Source organism: Oncorhynchus nerka, linkage group LG20 (genome assembly GCF_034236695.1).
Source record: "Oncorhynchus nerka isolate Pitt River linkage group LG20, Oner_Uvic_2.0, whole genome shotgun sequence".
Classification (NCBI taxonomy): domain Eukaryota; kingdom Metazoa; phylum Chordata; class Actinopteri; order Salmoniformes; family Salmonidae; genus Oncorhynchus; species Oncorhynchus nerka.
The window spans coordinates 34,931,513-34,945,654 of record NC_088415.1 but is presented as its reverse complement, the minus strand read 5'-3'; the positions used below and the strand labels follow the sequence as shown (position 1 = coordinate 34,945,654).

The window sequence follows — 14,142 nt, the reverse complement described above, 5'->3', positions numbered from 1 at the left end:
TCACCGCCGACAGTTTCAGGCTTTTGGTAACCTACCTGGCTTTTTGAGTAATACTTAAGCTGTGAAACCATGCTACCATTTAAAGCCTATGCATGTTCAGGATAGTGCTGGAACCAATGATAAGCTTCAGTTTAATTGACTATGCAAATAAAACAGAAATGGGATATAATGTGACAGATCGAAAGAGTACAGTGGTATAGTTCCACACGAACCACTCTACTGCTACAGTGTGAAATGAAGGAGCCAGTCACAGACAGTGAAACTAAACATTTTGAGAAAGCACACAACAAAACATGACCAACAATAGTAAACGACCAGACTGGCTGCTTAACCTGACAGGGTATAACTCGTCTTGAAACAGTACAGAGTTCATTCATGTACAGTCAGCCTTGGAGTAATACCGCTAACGCCTCTGTGTAACTGAACTTCTGTTAGTCGCCGGTAGATAACACACAGATACACCACAACACCGTCCACCGTAAATATGCAACTAAACACATCTAACCTTCTACTTCATTTTCCATTGGTAGAATCCCCCTGAAAAGCACAACTGTTTCCCTTCTCTTTAGGAAAAGCAGATGTCATTCACTGGCATCCTGACAGAAGTCCAAGCATGCTGCATTTCAATGATGTGCACAGTTTCCCAATTCCCACAGTTTGTAGGTAATGGATGACGCTATGAGTAAAAATATCCTTGCCGTGTAGAAGCTCAATAGAGCACTCATCAACAATAGAACAAAGTGGAAGAGCGACGTGAGGGAAGATAGAGAGAGATAAAGACCGCTCACTACTCTTCCCATCATAGCCCCCTCCCCTTCACTTCTTTCTCTCTCCGACCCCTCCTTCCCCTCCTGTGCTTCTCTCTACTCGGTCCCTCACTAGCCTGCAGTAAAATAAAACGTATGGCTGCGAGTAGACGTCGTGCGCACGTGCCGCAGGTAAACAGACGCCCTAGTTTTCCCTTCAAGCCGTCGAGCTTTTAAAAGCTCGCGCCAACTTGTCTCTCTCATTACTATTTATAATGTTACTTTTACTTTTTAATTTTCAACTGCCGAACGACACAGAACTGAGGTGGGTAAGTGTTTTGTACAATTCGGTTTTTCTCTCGTTAGATTTGATCCTATGGGAAAATATTCGACGCATCCTGATATGTATCCTGCAGCTAGGCCTACTTCGATTCATTGTCCCTGAAAGTGAATAGCATTCAAAGGATCCGTTATCTCCCGTGGTAAATGTCAGCTCCAGTCTATATCAAAATGATTCATTTGGAGCAAACCGCTTGTTGCTCTGTCTGCGCTAATTTACCGTATTTAGCCTACCTAACATGCACACGGTGACCATGCATTGTGTAGACTACCGTCAGTCCTTTGGTTTGTTATGCGGGTAGGTAGATAGTTTTACTACAGCTCTTTACTTTCAGATTAGATGGAGAACCAACCGGTGAGGTTAGCAGCTCTGTGTGGCTTAATTTGGCGCGCACTGTCTTCCTAACGAACCAGTACCCGATTAGCGAGTGCTCACCGGGACCGTCCAGAACCATGGACAGAGAATGATTAGTGGGTAATAGCCTGTCCTGCAGCCCAGATCTCAGTGTTTTCTGTCCTGCCCATGGCTCCGTACCTGCAGTGCTGCAGAGGAAAGGAAAAGCGCCCCTCCCCCACTCTGCATTATGACAAATCAAGGAAGGCAGGAAGCTGTGTACGTACCATTAGCACATCATAGCACAGTTTCAGAATGAACGGATAAGGGAAAGAGAGCCCAATAGCTTTAGCGTATACCCTACTGCAAATGTAAACTCTTGTTATTATTATTAAAGAATGGGAATTAAATGATGTAGGTTAATGAGAATTATGGATCAATACAGGCACACAAATGGTTAAGTGTCGCATTACATATATAGTAGCTCTGGAATGGTGTCTTTTCTAGGTTACGTTTATCTGTGCTGTAGCGCGTGCAAAATGTCATTAAATGAAGCATGTAAAGGCAGCGGTATACAATGCATTAGGTGGACATATGAACATCTATATCGTACTATATTCTTTATTTTAATAGAATAAATTGTGCAGCTGTAAAATGGCTACATATTCACTGAGTGGACAAACATTATGAACACCAGCTCTTTCCATGACATAGACTGACCAGGTGAATCCAGGTGAACGCTAAAATCCCTTATTGATGTCACTTGTTAAATCCACTTCAATCCGTGTAGATTAGGGGGAGGAGACAGGTTATAGAATGATTTTTAAGCCTTGAGACAATTGAGACATGGATTGTGTATATTTAAGTGCTTTTAAATGGGGTATGGTAGTAGGTGCCAGGTGCACCGGTTTGTGTCAAGAACTGCAACGCTGCTGGGTTTTTCACGCTCAACAGTTTCCTGTGTGTATCAAGAATGTGGCACCACCCAAAGGACATCCAGCTAATTTGACACAACTGTGGGAAGCATTGGAGTCAACATGGGACAGCATCCCTGTGAAATGCTTTGGACGCCTTGCCCCGACAAATTGAGTCTGTTCTGAGGGCAAAGGGCAGGGTGGATGATCCTGGATGATACTATTGTATCACCTTGTTCTTTTTTCTCTTGTCACTAAGGTTACTGACAATTAGTATGTTAGTCATACCAGCCACTACAGTCCCGCGTAAACAGCATTAAGAAATCCACAATCTATCCACTTTGATTTACTACATTGAGTTGAGTGTTTCTTAAATAGAGCATTGCAACAATGTAGTATGTAAAACAAGCATTTGTAGCATTTCGCTACACTCGCATTAACATCTGCTAACCATGTGTATGTGACAAATAAAATTTGATTGAAAGAAAAGGGGGAACTCGCATACCTTCAGTCCTGCCAGGTTTATGGAAAAAAAGACCATACTTAAATAGAAAGGAAATCTCCAGCACACAAACAATTGCTATGTTGAGTTTTTAAACATGAATGGATCAACTGACAACAGTCTGAATCAGTTTCTCTCACCAATCATCTGGATCCAATCTGAATCAATTCACCTGAGACAAGTGACCAAGGGGATGGCCTGTTCAACCACCCAGGCTTAGGTTGCACCCCACATGCTACCCTATTCCACACATAGGACTCTGGTCAAAAGTAGTGCACTATATAGGGAATAGGGTGCTATCTGGGACTATACCAGCTGCTTCAGGGCTCTGTCGATTCTAGCAGGATGAACTTAACAAACACCATGTAGTATTTATAGGTATCATCAGGACAGGCATGAGGCAACAGAGTCATATATCTGAAAAGCCAGCATGAAATCGTTGGACATGAACAGAGTGGAAAAATACATCAAATAAATGATTACCATACATGGCAAATGAGAGGATCCAAAATAACCGGCAAAATGCAACCACAACCACAACCACAAGCCAATGCCAATAGCAAGATAATATCAAGGCAGAGAGCGGGAGTGGGGAAAGGGTTAATAGAAGTAGTAAGGTAATAGATCAGACTCTGTTTTCCCTCAGCTCCTTAGCTTACTGTGTAGTGTAGAGTAGTGAGACTGGTTCTATGAATGGACCTGTGAGACAGAGAGAGTAGGGTGAGTGTACTGTATGAATGGACCTGTGAGACAGAGAGAGTAGGGTGAGTGTACTGTATGAATGGACCTGTGAGACAGATAGAGTAGGGTGAGTGTACTGTATGAATGGACCTGTGAGGCAGAGAGAGTAGGGTGAGTGTACTGTATGAATGGACCTGTGAGGCAGAGAGAGTAGGGTGAGTGTACTGTATGAATGGACCTGTGAGACAGATAGAGTAGGGTGAGTGTACTGTATGAATGGACCTGTGAGGCAGAGAGAGTAGGGTGAGTGTACTGTATGAATGGACCTGTGAGACAGATAGAGTAGGGTGAGTGTACTGTATGAATGGACCTGTGAGACAGATAGAGTAGGGTGAGTGTACTGTATGAATGGACCTGTGAGACAGATAGAGTAGGGTGAGTGTACTGTATGAATGGACCTGTGAGACAGATAGAGTAGGGTGAGTGTACTGTATGAATGGACCTGTGAGACAGATAGAGTAGGGTGAGTGTACTGTATGAATGGACCTGTGAGGCAGAGAGAGTAGGGTGAGTGTACTGTATGAATGGACCTGTGAGGCAGAGAGAGTAGGGTGAGTGTACTGTATGAATGGACCTGTGAGACAGAGAGAGTAGGGTGAGTGTACTGTATGAATGGACCTGTGAGGCAGAGAGAGTAGGGTGAGTGTACTGTATGAATGGACCTGTGAGGCAGAGAGAGTAGGGTGAGTGTACTGTATGAATGGACCTGTGAGGCAGAGAGAGTAGGGTGAGTGTACTGTATGAATGGACCTGTGAGACAGAGAGAGTAGGGTGAGTGTACTGTATGAATGGACCTGTGAGACAGATAGAGTATGGTGAGTGTACTGTATGAATGGACCTGTGAGACAGATAGAGTAGGGTGAGTGTACTGTATGAATGGACCTGTGAGACAGATAGAGTAGGGTGAGTGTACTGTATGAATGGACCTGTGAGGCAGAGAGAGTAGGGTGAGTGTACTGTATGAATGGACCTGTGAGACAGATAGAGTAGGGTGAGTGTACTGTATGAATGGACCTGTGAGGCAGATAGAGTAGGGTGAGTGTACTGTATGAATGGACCTGTGAGGCAGAGAGAGTAGGGTGAGTGTACTGTATGAATGAATGGTGGAGAGATACACTGGTTCCGCCGCACCACGTCTGCCTGGGAGCCGGTGGTTCTTGATTATTCAATCCCACTCCCTCAAGGGGCGTCTGCAATGCAGCTGTCCCGTCAGCCCACTCCTGTACTCTCCTCCCCTCTCTTCACCATGCCCTACTTTAGCCTGTCAATGCACAGTCGCACACACACTGCAGTAGCAACACTCTCTCCCAGCTCCGCTCCACACACACACACACATCCCTGCAGTGTCTCACTCTATTGCAGTCTAAATATACTAATTCACAAGACTTCCTGCTGCGAAGCCCTTGAGCCCGAGTCTTCATTGTGCAGCCAATCTAAATTCCCATGTGTGCCGATCAACATACACTCACGTATGTCATAGTGGTTCTAGGAGATCTATTTGCAGTAATGCCAAGACTCTTAACATCCATGATCAACTTAGTTGATTCACTGCAGCTATTAGATATTGATCCTGACATGTCTATCAGAACACAATAGCATCGTCTGAAAGACACAGGACAAGGACTGGTGCTCTTCATGGTTCTGGGCCATGGTCCAAATCAAACCCAAGATGAACTGAGTTTCTACTACAGTTGATCCACTGCAATTGGGTCGTTCCACGAGCGGAGTGCCGTTTCACTTTGATATTTTAAGTCGAAATTTTGCACCAATATTGAAGGTTGAAAGGCCGTTTTATTAAACCAAGTGCCCTTCAATATAGACCACATGAAGAATTCATTCAATCGGATGTTTTATGTATGAATAAAGACTTGCTTAAAGTGTGAAAATGCTGCATTTAGACATGTCCCTCTGTGACTTCTAGGAAGATTGTAACCCACTTAACCCCAACATGTCTCCACGTTTTATCATTACTGTAAAGCCCCCGTTATTGTTTCTTTGACAAAGTCATTTAAGTTATTTCATGTGATTCATCCAATCACGTGAAAGGTCTGTCCCTCGTTTTAATGTCAACCCTGTCGCGTGAACTGAACTCTGGTTTCAATATGGTGTAACGACATCTTTTTTCATGTTCAAAAGAAACATTGAATCTCTAAAAGGCAAATGGTCATGTAAAAAGCAAGAGCTGGTTCTACTGTTTTTGGGCCATTTTCTAGTGTTTTGTGGTGGAAAACCGAGGGCGTCAAGCACAACACGTCAACCCTGTTCCCCATAGATAGACAGGCTAGAATTTCTTAAGCAATTACAATTCATTTGTAATTGTAATGAAGCTTGCATTCAATTGCCCCTCCCTGTTGCACACAACAAGCTTCCATTTCCCCTGACAGTGGATTTATGGCTGGTTGAATCGTTAACCCTGTTACGGTCAATCCTGTGACTTTATGTGGCACTTAATAGTCTCTCAGTGTAGTCATTTTGGTATTAACCTCTTGAGATGGGAAAATGTGTTTTGTATTATGTTGAACATGTGCTCTGTATGGCAGAATGTTAAAACTAGGTGAAATAAAATCTTTACACTACCCAAAAGTTACTCATTTGACCCAACTATTGATCCTAACACCAGAAAACATTGAAGACACAGAACAAGACTAGTGTTCTCCATGGTCCTGAAATAAAACCTGATCCCAAGATCCCAATGGAGTTGACTCACTGCTGCTATCACACCTGATGACTGATGACTAGTGTTCTCCATGGTCCTGAAAACCCATAATGAAGTTGATTCACTGCAGATATTGATTCCCAAATGTCTATCAGACCACATTATTAACACTACAGGATCCTCTCACAGATACAGGACAACAGGAAAAGGACTAGTGCTCTCCAATGTACTGAAATCCAACTCAATCTTCAAGTAATTACTGTCCATCATGGACCATGGACACGCCACCACACAGCCACATGCCTCTAGAACAGACTCTAATGTAAATTGACAGGTAGTTGTGATTTGTGACACTCAGAGCAGCAACACAACAGCACAGCAGAGAGTCATTTAGGATGAGCCAGCAGATAGCACTTCACTGGTGCCCAGGGCAGAAGGACAGGGAGAGGGAGAGCAAGAGAGAGAGAGAAAGAGAGAGGGGAAGTAGAGAAAGAGGGGGAAGCAGGGAGAGAGAGAAAGAGAGAGTGGGAAGCAGAGAGTGAGAGAGAGGGGGATTCAGAGAGAGACAAAGAGACACAGAAAGACATAGTGAGGCAAAAAGAGAGAGGAAGATAGACCGAGATATCTTACCGTCCAGTGAGAGCCAGTCGTGTTGTGAGGAGGGCAGTGAGGGCAGAGCGCGGGCTTTGTACTCAAACACCACTGAGTTAGAGATGATCTGGTTACTGGCAGTCACCTGCAGTGTCACCAGCCCGGTGTCATGAGCTGTGGACAGAGACAGACAGAGGGAGTCCGAGTCAGACGCTTCACTGATAACTGCTACAACTCCAACGCTCCTGACTCTAACCACCTGTAGACCTCATAGGAACATTATATTCTTCTTCTTGAAACTTCTCAGTGGCCAGGGACACAATCTCAACTGAGGAACAGAGACACGAGTAAAGACCTTCGTGTAATCTATGCTGATCTAAGTCTAAAAGATAACGACTGATATCCCTGGTAGGTACAGTACACGGTGTTTCCAGTTCAACCCTGGTGGAAGGACCAGAGGGTGTGCAAAGGCCAGGCCACTGAGACCTGTCTTACCTGGGCAGTAGCAGCGCAGCACCCCAGGCTGGATGAGAGAGGCAGGGACAGATATCTGATCAAACAGACAGCTGTAGTTAGAGCTGGCCTCCTGCCATGGACCAGTGATGAGCACCTTCACTCCTCCCTGAAACAGATAGCACACAGACTCACAGCGCGGGAAACTGGATCATCTGGACCTATACTGGGTATTAGGGAGCAAGTGTGAATTTGGCCATGATTTAATGTCATGCTGCCATCTTATGGAGAATAGAAGGAATAACGTGAACACAGGGACGTATTCTCAAACTGCTGCCACCTAGCGGTGGAAGAGTGGCATTACACAACCGTTTATTGTCTCTGCTATATTTACTGCGTTGTCGTCCTGTGGTTGGACAGTGATATTACAGCCATTTTTCTGTCTGACCAAAGTGGTTGCCATCTTGTGGATGAACCGTGTCATTGGCGTTAAACCGAAGTTCTCTGTACATACAGTAAACTCCCCTCCCTTACTCATTTACTTGGACAGTGAAGCTAAAACTTTTAATTTGGCTCTATACTCCAGTATTTTGGGTTTTAAATGTTTTATAAAAAGGTGACAGTACAGATTGTCACTTTTTATTTGAGGGTATTTTCATACATATCTGTTGTACCGTGTAGAAGTGAAAGCACGTTAGGCTATCTAGTCCCCCCGATTTGAAGGTGTCATAAGTATTTGGACAACTTCACTTCTGGTGTATTCAATTTAGTCAAATGTTTTAGTATTTGGTCCCATATTCCTATAGCACAGAATGACTACGTCAAGCTTGTGACTCTGCAAACTTGTTGGATACATTTGCAGTTTGAGTCATAAATAAATACATAAATACAGAGGCATAAATATCATAGCCCCCAAAAATACCCCCATGTCTTGGGGATATGTTAACCTCCCCTGTTATTGTAATGGAGAGAGGTTAGCATGTCTTGGAGGTATGCTAACCTCCCCTGTTATTGTAATGGAGAGAGGTTAGCATGTCTTGGGGGTAAGCTAACCTCCCCTGTTATTGTAATGGAGAGAGGTTAGCATGTCTTGGAGGTATGCTAACCTCCCCTGTTATTGTAATGGAGAGAGGTTAGCATGTCTTGGGGGTATGCTAACCTCCCCTGTTATTGTAATGGAGAGAGGTTAGCATGTCTTGGAGGTATGCTAACCTCCCCTGTTATTGTAATGGAGAGAGGTTAGCATGTCTTGGAGGTATGCTAACCTCCCCTGTTATTGTAATGGAGAGAGGTTAGCATGTCTTGGGGGTATGATATTTTTGGATCTCATCATTATTCACGATTCATTCATGATTATCGGTAATCATGGCAGCATCCACATTAATGTAAAAGTGTTCAGAAAGATATTGTATTCTTATTTACAATAAAAGAGTCTCCAAAATGACACAATACATTATTTACCATTCATTTATATTTCCATGGGGTGGCAGTTAGCCTAGTGTTGGGCCAGTAACCAAATGGTTGCTGGATCGAATCCCCGAGCTGACAAGGTAAAAATCTGTTGTTCTGCCCCTGAACAAGGCAGTTAACCCACTGTTCCCCGGTAGGCTGTCATTGCAAATAAGAATTTGTTCTTAACTGACTTGCCAAGTTTAAAAATATATATATATATAAAAAATATTTTAAAAATACATGTTTGCCCATGGAAGAAATGCCCAGAAAGGGACTTTTTGGACCTGAATGTCAGAACATTCAGGAGATAAAGGGGCTCATAGTTGACCTATTCTGCATACCCCAGCATACCATGAGACATCCACGTCTTCATCACTGGGAAATAGAAACGGTTGATATTATTTAAAAGCTTACAAACAGGGTGGTCAAACTATTTGATGATATATATATATTTTTTTTAATGAAAAAACTTTAACCTTTAAATATTTGCACATGTAGTAGCTTAGACGCTAATTGACATAATCTGAGGTGTTTGTGTTGTGCCCGCCATCAGTTGAGACACAACATGCTCCTGAATGCAGGGTGGGTGTCGTTTCATTAATAGAAATAGCGTTCATAGAATGGACCTATCCCTTCAGACCACTGCAATTTAGATGGTACAGCATTGACATTTAACTTTTTACTTCTAATTACTACCACAAAGAGGACCACCGGTCCACCCACCGTCGAACGTTAACCTAAATAGTCATGTCTATTCTACTATCTATATTTCTATGATTTCAATATGATTCCAATGGAGGACAGTATAATTTAAAACAACAGGTATTCCCTTTCAAGTCAACATTCTCTGTTGTGTGGACCTCCAACCATCTTTGTAGTACTACTTGAAAGTTGAAATTGAAATTTGATTCCACTTTTTAATACATTTATCAGTCAAAATATGACACCCACCTTGTATTGAAGAGCATGCTGTGTCTCAACAACACATGATAGATGATATCAAATAGGGTCTAAATGACAAAATATGCGAATATGAAACAAATTGGAGTGTAAGTAGGCGTTATTAATTGACATTGAAGGTAAATAAAAGGAACATTTTTATATGTATATTTTTTTCCTCCAGAAATGATCAAATAGTTTGACCACCCTGTTTGTAAGCTTTTAAATAATATCAACTATTTCTATTTCCCAGTGATGAAGACGTGGATGTCTCATGGTATGCTGGGGTATGCAGAATAGGTAAACTATGAGCCCCTTTATCTCCTGAATGTTCTGACATTCAGGTCCAAAAAGTCCCTTTCTGGGCATTTCTACGACGGGCAAATATGTATCGAAGGTTTCGTTCAAATCAAAAGGGGTGCTGTCAAAAAGTGACTGAATTCAAAATGGATTTATCCCACAACATAATCAGAAACACAACCAAAACAAAACTGCAAATGCATCCAACAAGTGTGTAGTCACAAGCTTGATGTAATCATTGCGTGCTAGGAATATGGGACCAAATACTTACCTTTTGACTGTAAATGTAATACACTGTAAGTTAATTTGTCCAAATACTTATGACACCTTCAAATAGGGGGACTTGATACAAAAAAAAGCATAAAGTGCTTTCCTTTCTAACCGGTGAAACAGATATGTGTGAACATACCCTCAAATGAAAGGTGACATTCTGTACTGTCGCCTCACATAAAACACTTGATGTCAAATCCAAAATGCTGGAGTATAGAGCCACATTTAAAGTTCTAACTTCACTGTCCAAATAAATACATAGGGGAGAGTACATTATTGAGCTGCCATCCTGTGGTTGAACAGTGTTACTGGCATTACACAGACTCCTTTACTCTCTGTTTTGTACATTATTGAGCTGCCATCCTGTGGTTGAACAGTGTTACTGGCATTACACAGAATCTACTCTCTGTTTTGTACATTATTGAGCTGCCATCCTGTGGTTGAACAGTGTTACTGGCATTACACAGAATCTACTCTCTGTTTTGTACATTATTGAGCTGCCATCCTGTGGTTGAACAGTGTTACTGGCATTACACAGAATCTACTCTCTGTTTTGTACATTATTGATCTGCCATCCTGTGGTTGAACAGTGTTACTGGCATTACACAGAATCTACTCTCTGTTTTGTACATTCTTGAGCTGCCATCCTGTGGTTGAACAGTGTTACTGGCATTACACAGAATCTACTCTCTGTTTTGTACATTCTTGAGCTGCCATCCTGTGGTTGAACAGTGTTACTGGCATTACACAGAATCTACTCTCTGTTTTGTACATTATTGATCTGCCATCCTGTGGTTGAACAGTGTTACTGGCATTACACAGACTCTACTCTCTGTTTTGTACATTATTGAGCTGCCATCCTGTGGTTGAACAGTGTTACTGGCATTACACAGAATCTACTCTCTGTTTTGTACATTATTGATCTGCCATCCTGTGGTTGAACAGTGTTACTGGCATTACACAGACTCTACTCTCTGTTTTGTACATTATTGAGCTGCCATCCTGTGGTTGAACAGTGTTACTGGCATTACACAGAATCTACTCTCTGTTTTGTACATTATTGATCTGCCATCCTGTGGTTGAACAGTGTTACTGGCATTACACAGAATCTACTCTCTGTTTTGTACATTATTGAGCTGCCATCCTGTGGTTGAACAGTGTTACTGGCATTACACAGAATCTACTCTCTGTTTTGTACATTATTGATCTGCCATCCTGTGGTTGAACAGTGTTACTGGCATTACACAGAATCTACTCTCTGTTTTGTACATTATTGAGCTGCCATCCTGTGGTTGAACAGTGTTACTGGCATTACACAGACTCTACTCTCTGTTTTGTACATTATTGAGCTGCCATCCTGTGGTTGAACAGTGTTACTGGCATTACACAGACTCCTTTACTCTCTGTTTTGTACATTATTGAGCTGCCATCCTGTGGTTGAACAGTGTTACTGGCATTACACAGACTCTACTCTCTGTTTTGTACATTATTGAGCTGCCATCCTGTGGTTGAACAGTGTTACTGGCATTACACAGAATCTACTCTCTGTTTTGTACATTATTGAGCTGCCATCCTGTGGTTGAACAGTGTTACTGGCATTACACAGAATCTACTCTCTGTTTTGTACATTATTGAGCTGCCATCCTGTGGTTGAACAGTGTTACTGGCATTACACAGAATCTACTCTCTGTTTTGTACATTATTGAGCTGCCATCCTGTGGTTGAACAGTGTTACTGGCATTACACAGAATCTACTCTCTGTTTTGTACATTATTGAGCTGCCATCCTGTGGTTGAACAGTGTTACTGACATTACACAGAATCTACTCTCTGTTTTGTACATTATTGAGCTGCCATCCTGTGGTTGAACAGTGTTACTGGCATTACACAGAATCTACTCTCTGTTTTGTACATTATTGAGCTGCCATCCTGTGGTTGGACAGTGTTACTGGCATTACACAGACTCCTTTACTCTCTGTTTTGTACATTATTGAGCTGCCATCCTGTGGTTGAACAGTGTTACTGGCATTACACAGACTCTACTCTCTGTTTTGTACATTATTGAGCTGCCATCCTGTGGTTGAACAGTGTTACTGGCATTACACAGACTCTACTCTCTGTTTTGTACATTATTGAGCTGCCATCCTGTGGTTGAACAGTGTTACTGGCATTACACAGAATCTACTCTCTGTTTTGTACATTATTGAGCTGCCATCCTGTGGTTGGACAGTGTTACTGGCATTACACAGACTCTACTCTCTGTTTTGTACATTATTGAGCTGCCATCCTGTGGTTGGACAGTGTTACTGGCATTACACAGACTCTACTCTCTGTTTTGTACATTATTGAGCTGCCATCCTGTGGTTGGACAGTGTTACTGGCATTACAGACTTTACTCTCTGCTTTGTAATTCATTGAGCTGCCATCCTGTGGTTGAACAGTGTTACTGGCATTACACAGAATCTACTCTCTGTTTTGTACATTATTGAGCTGCCATCCTGTGGTTGAACAGTGTTACTGGCATTACACAGACTCTACTCTCTGTTTTGTACATTATTGAGCTGCCATCCTGTGGTTGAACAGTGTTACTGGCATTACACAGACTCTACTCTCTGTTTTGTACATTATTGAGCTGCCATCCTGTGGTTGAACAGTGTTACTGGCATTACACAGAATCTACTCTCTGTTTTGTACATTATTGATCTGCCATCCTGTGGTTGAACAGTGTTACTGGCATTACACAGAATCTACTCTCTGTTTTGTACATTATTGAGCTGCCATCCTGTGGTTGAACAGTGTTACTGGCATTACACAGAATCTACTCTCTGTTTTGTACATTATTGATCTGCCATCCTGTGGTTGAACAGTGTTACTGGCATTACACAGAATCTACTCTCTGTTTTGTACATTATTGAGCTGCCATCCTGTGGTTGAACAGTGTTACTGGCATTACACAGACTCTACTCTCTGTTTTGTACATTATTGAGCTGCCATCCTGTGGTTGAACAGTGTTACTGGCATTACACAGACTCCTTTACTCTCTGTTTTGTACATTATTGAGCTGCCATCCTGTGGTTGAACAGTGTTACTGGCATTACACAGACTCTACTCTCTGTTTTGTACATTATTGAGCTGCCATCCTGTGGTTGAACAGTGTTACTGGCATTACACAGAATCTACTCTCTGTTTTGTACATTATTGAGCTGCCATCCTGTGGTTGAACAGTGTTACTGGCATTACACAGAATCTACTCTCTGTTTTGTACATTATTGAGCTGCCATCCTGTGGTTGAACAGTGTTACTGGCATTACACAGAATCTACTCTCTGTTTTGTACATTATTGAGCTGCCATCCTGTGGTTGAACAGTGTTACTGGCATTACACAGAATCTACTCTCTGTTTTGTACATTATTGAGCTGCCATCCTGTGGTTGAACAGTGTTACTGGCATTACACAGAATCTACTCTCTGTTTTGTACATTATTGAGCTGCCATCCTGTGGTTGAACAGTGTTACTGGCATTACACAGAATCTACTCTCTGTTTTGTACATTATTGAGCTGCCATCCTGTGGTTGGACAGTGTTACTGGCATTACACAGACTCCTTTACTCTCTGTTTTGTACATTATTGAGCTGCCATCCTGTGGTTGAACAGTGTTACTGGCATTACACAGACTCTACTCTCTGTTTTGTACATTATTGAGCTGCCATCCTGTGGTTGAACAGTGTTACTGGCATTACACAGACTCTACTCTCTGTTTTGTACATTATTGAGCTGCCATCCTGTGGTTGAACAGTGTTACTGGCATTACACAGAATCTACTCTCTTTTTGTACATTATTGAGCTGCCATCCTGTGGTTGGACAGTGTTACTGGCATTACACAGACTCTACTCTCTGTTTTGTAC

General features: G+C 42.3%; 1 protein-coding gene across 1 annotated transcript in view; it reads right to left on the bottom strand.

Moving 5' to 3' along the window:
• Positions 1-14,142, bottom strand: part of LOC115102345 (calmodulin-binding transcription activator 1-like) — a 129,520-nt gene that overhangs the window by 25,701 nt on the left and 89,677 nt on the right. The window contains 2 exon segments of the mRNA XM_065006054.1: positions 6,863-6,997; positions 7,319-7,445. Coding sequence (XP_064862126.1) covers positions 6,863-6,997; positions 7,319-7,445 — 262 coding nt within the window.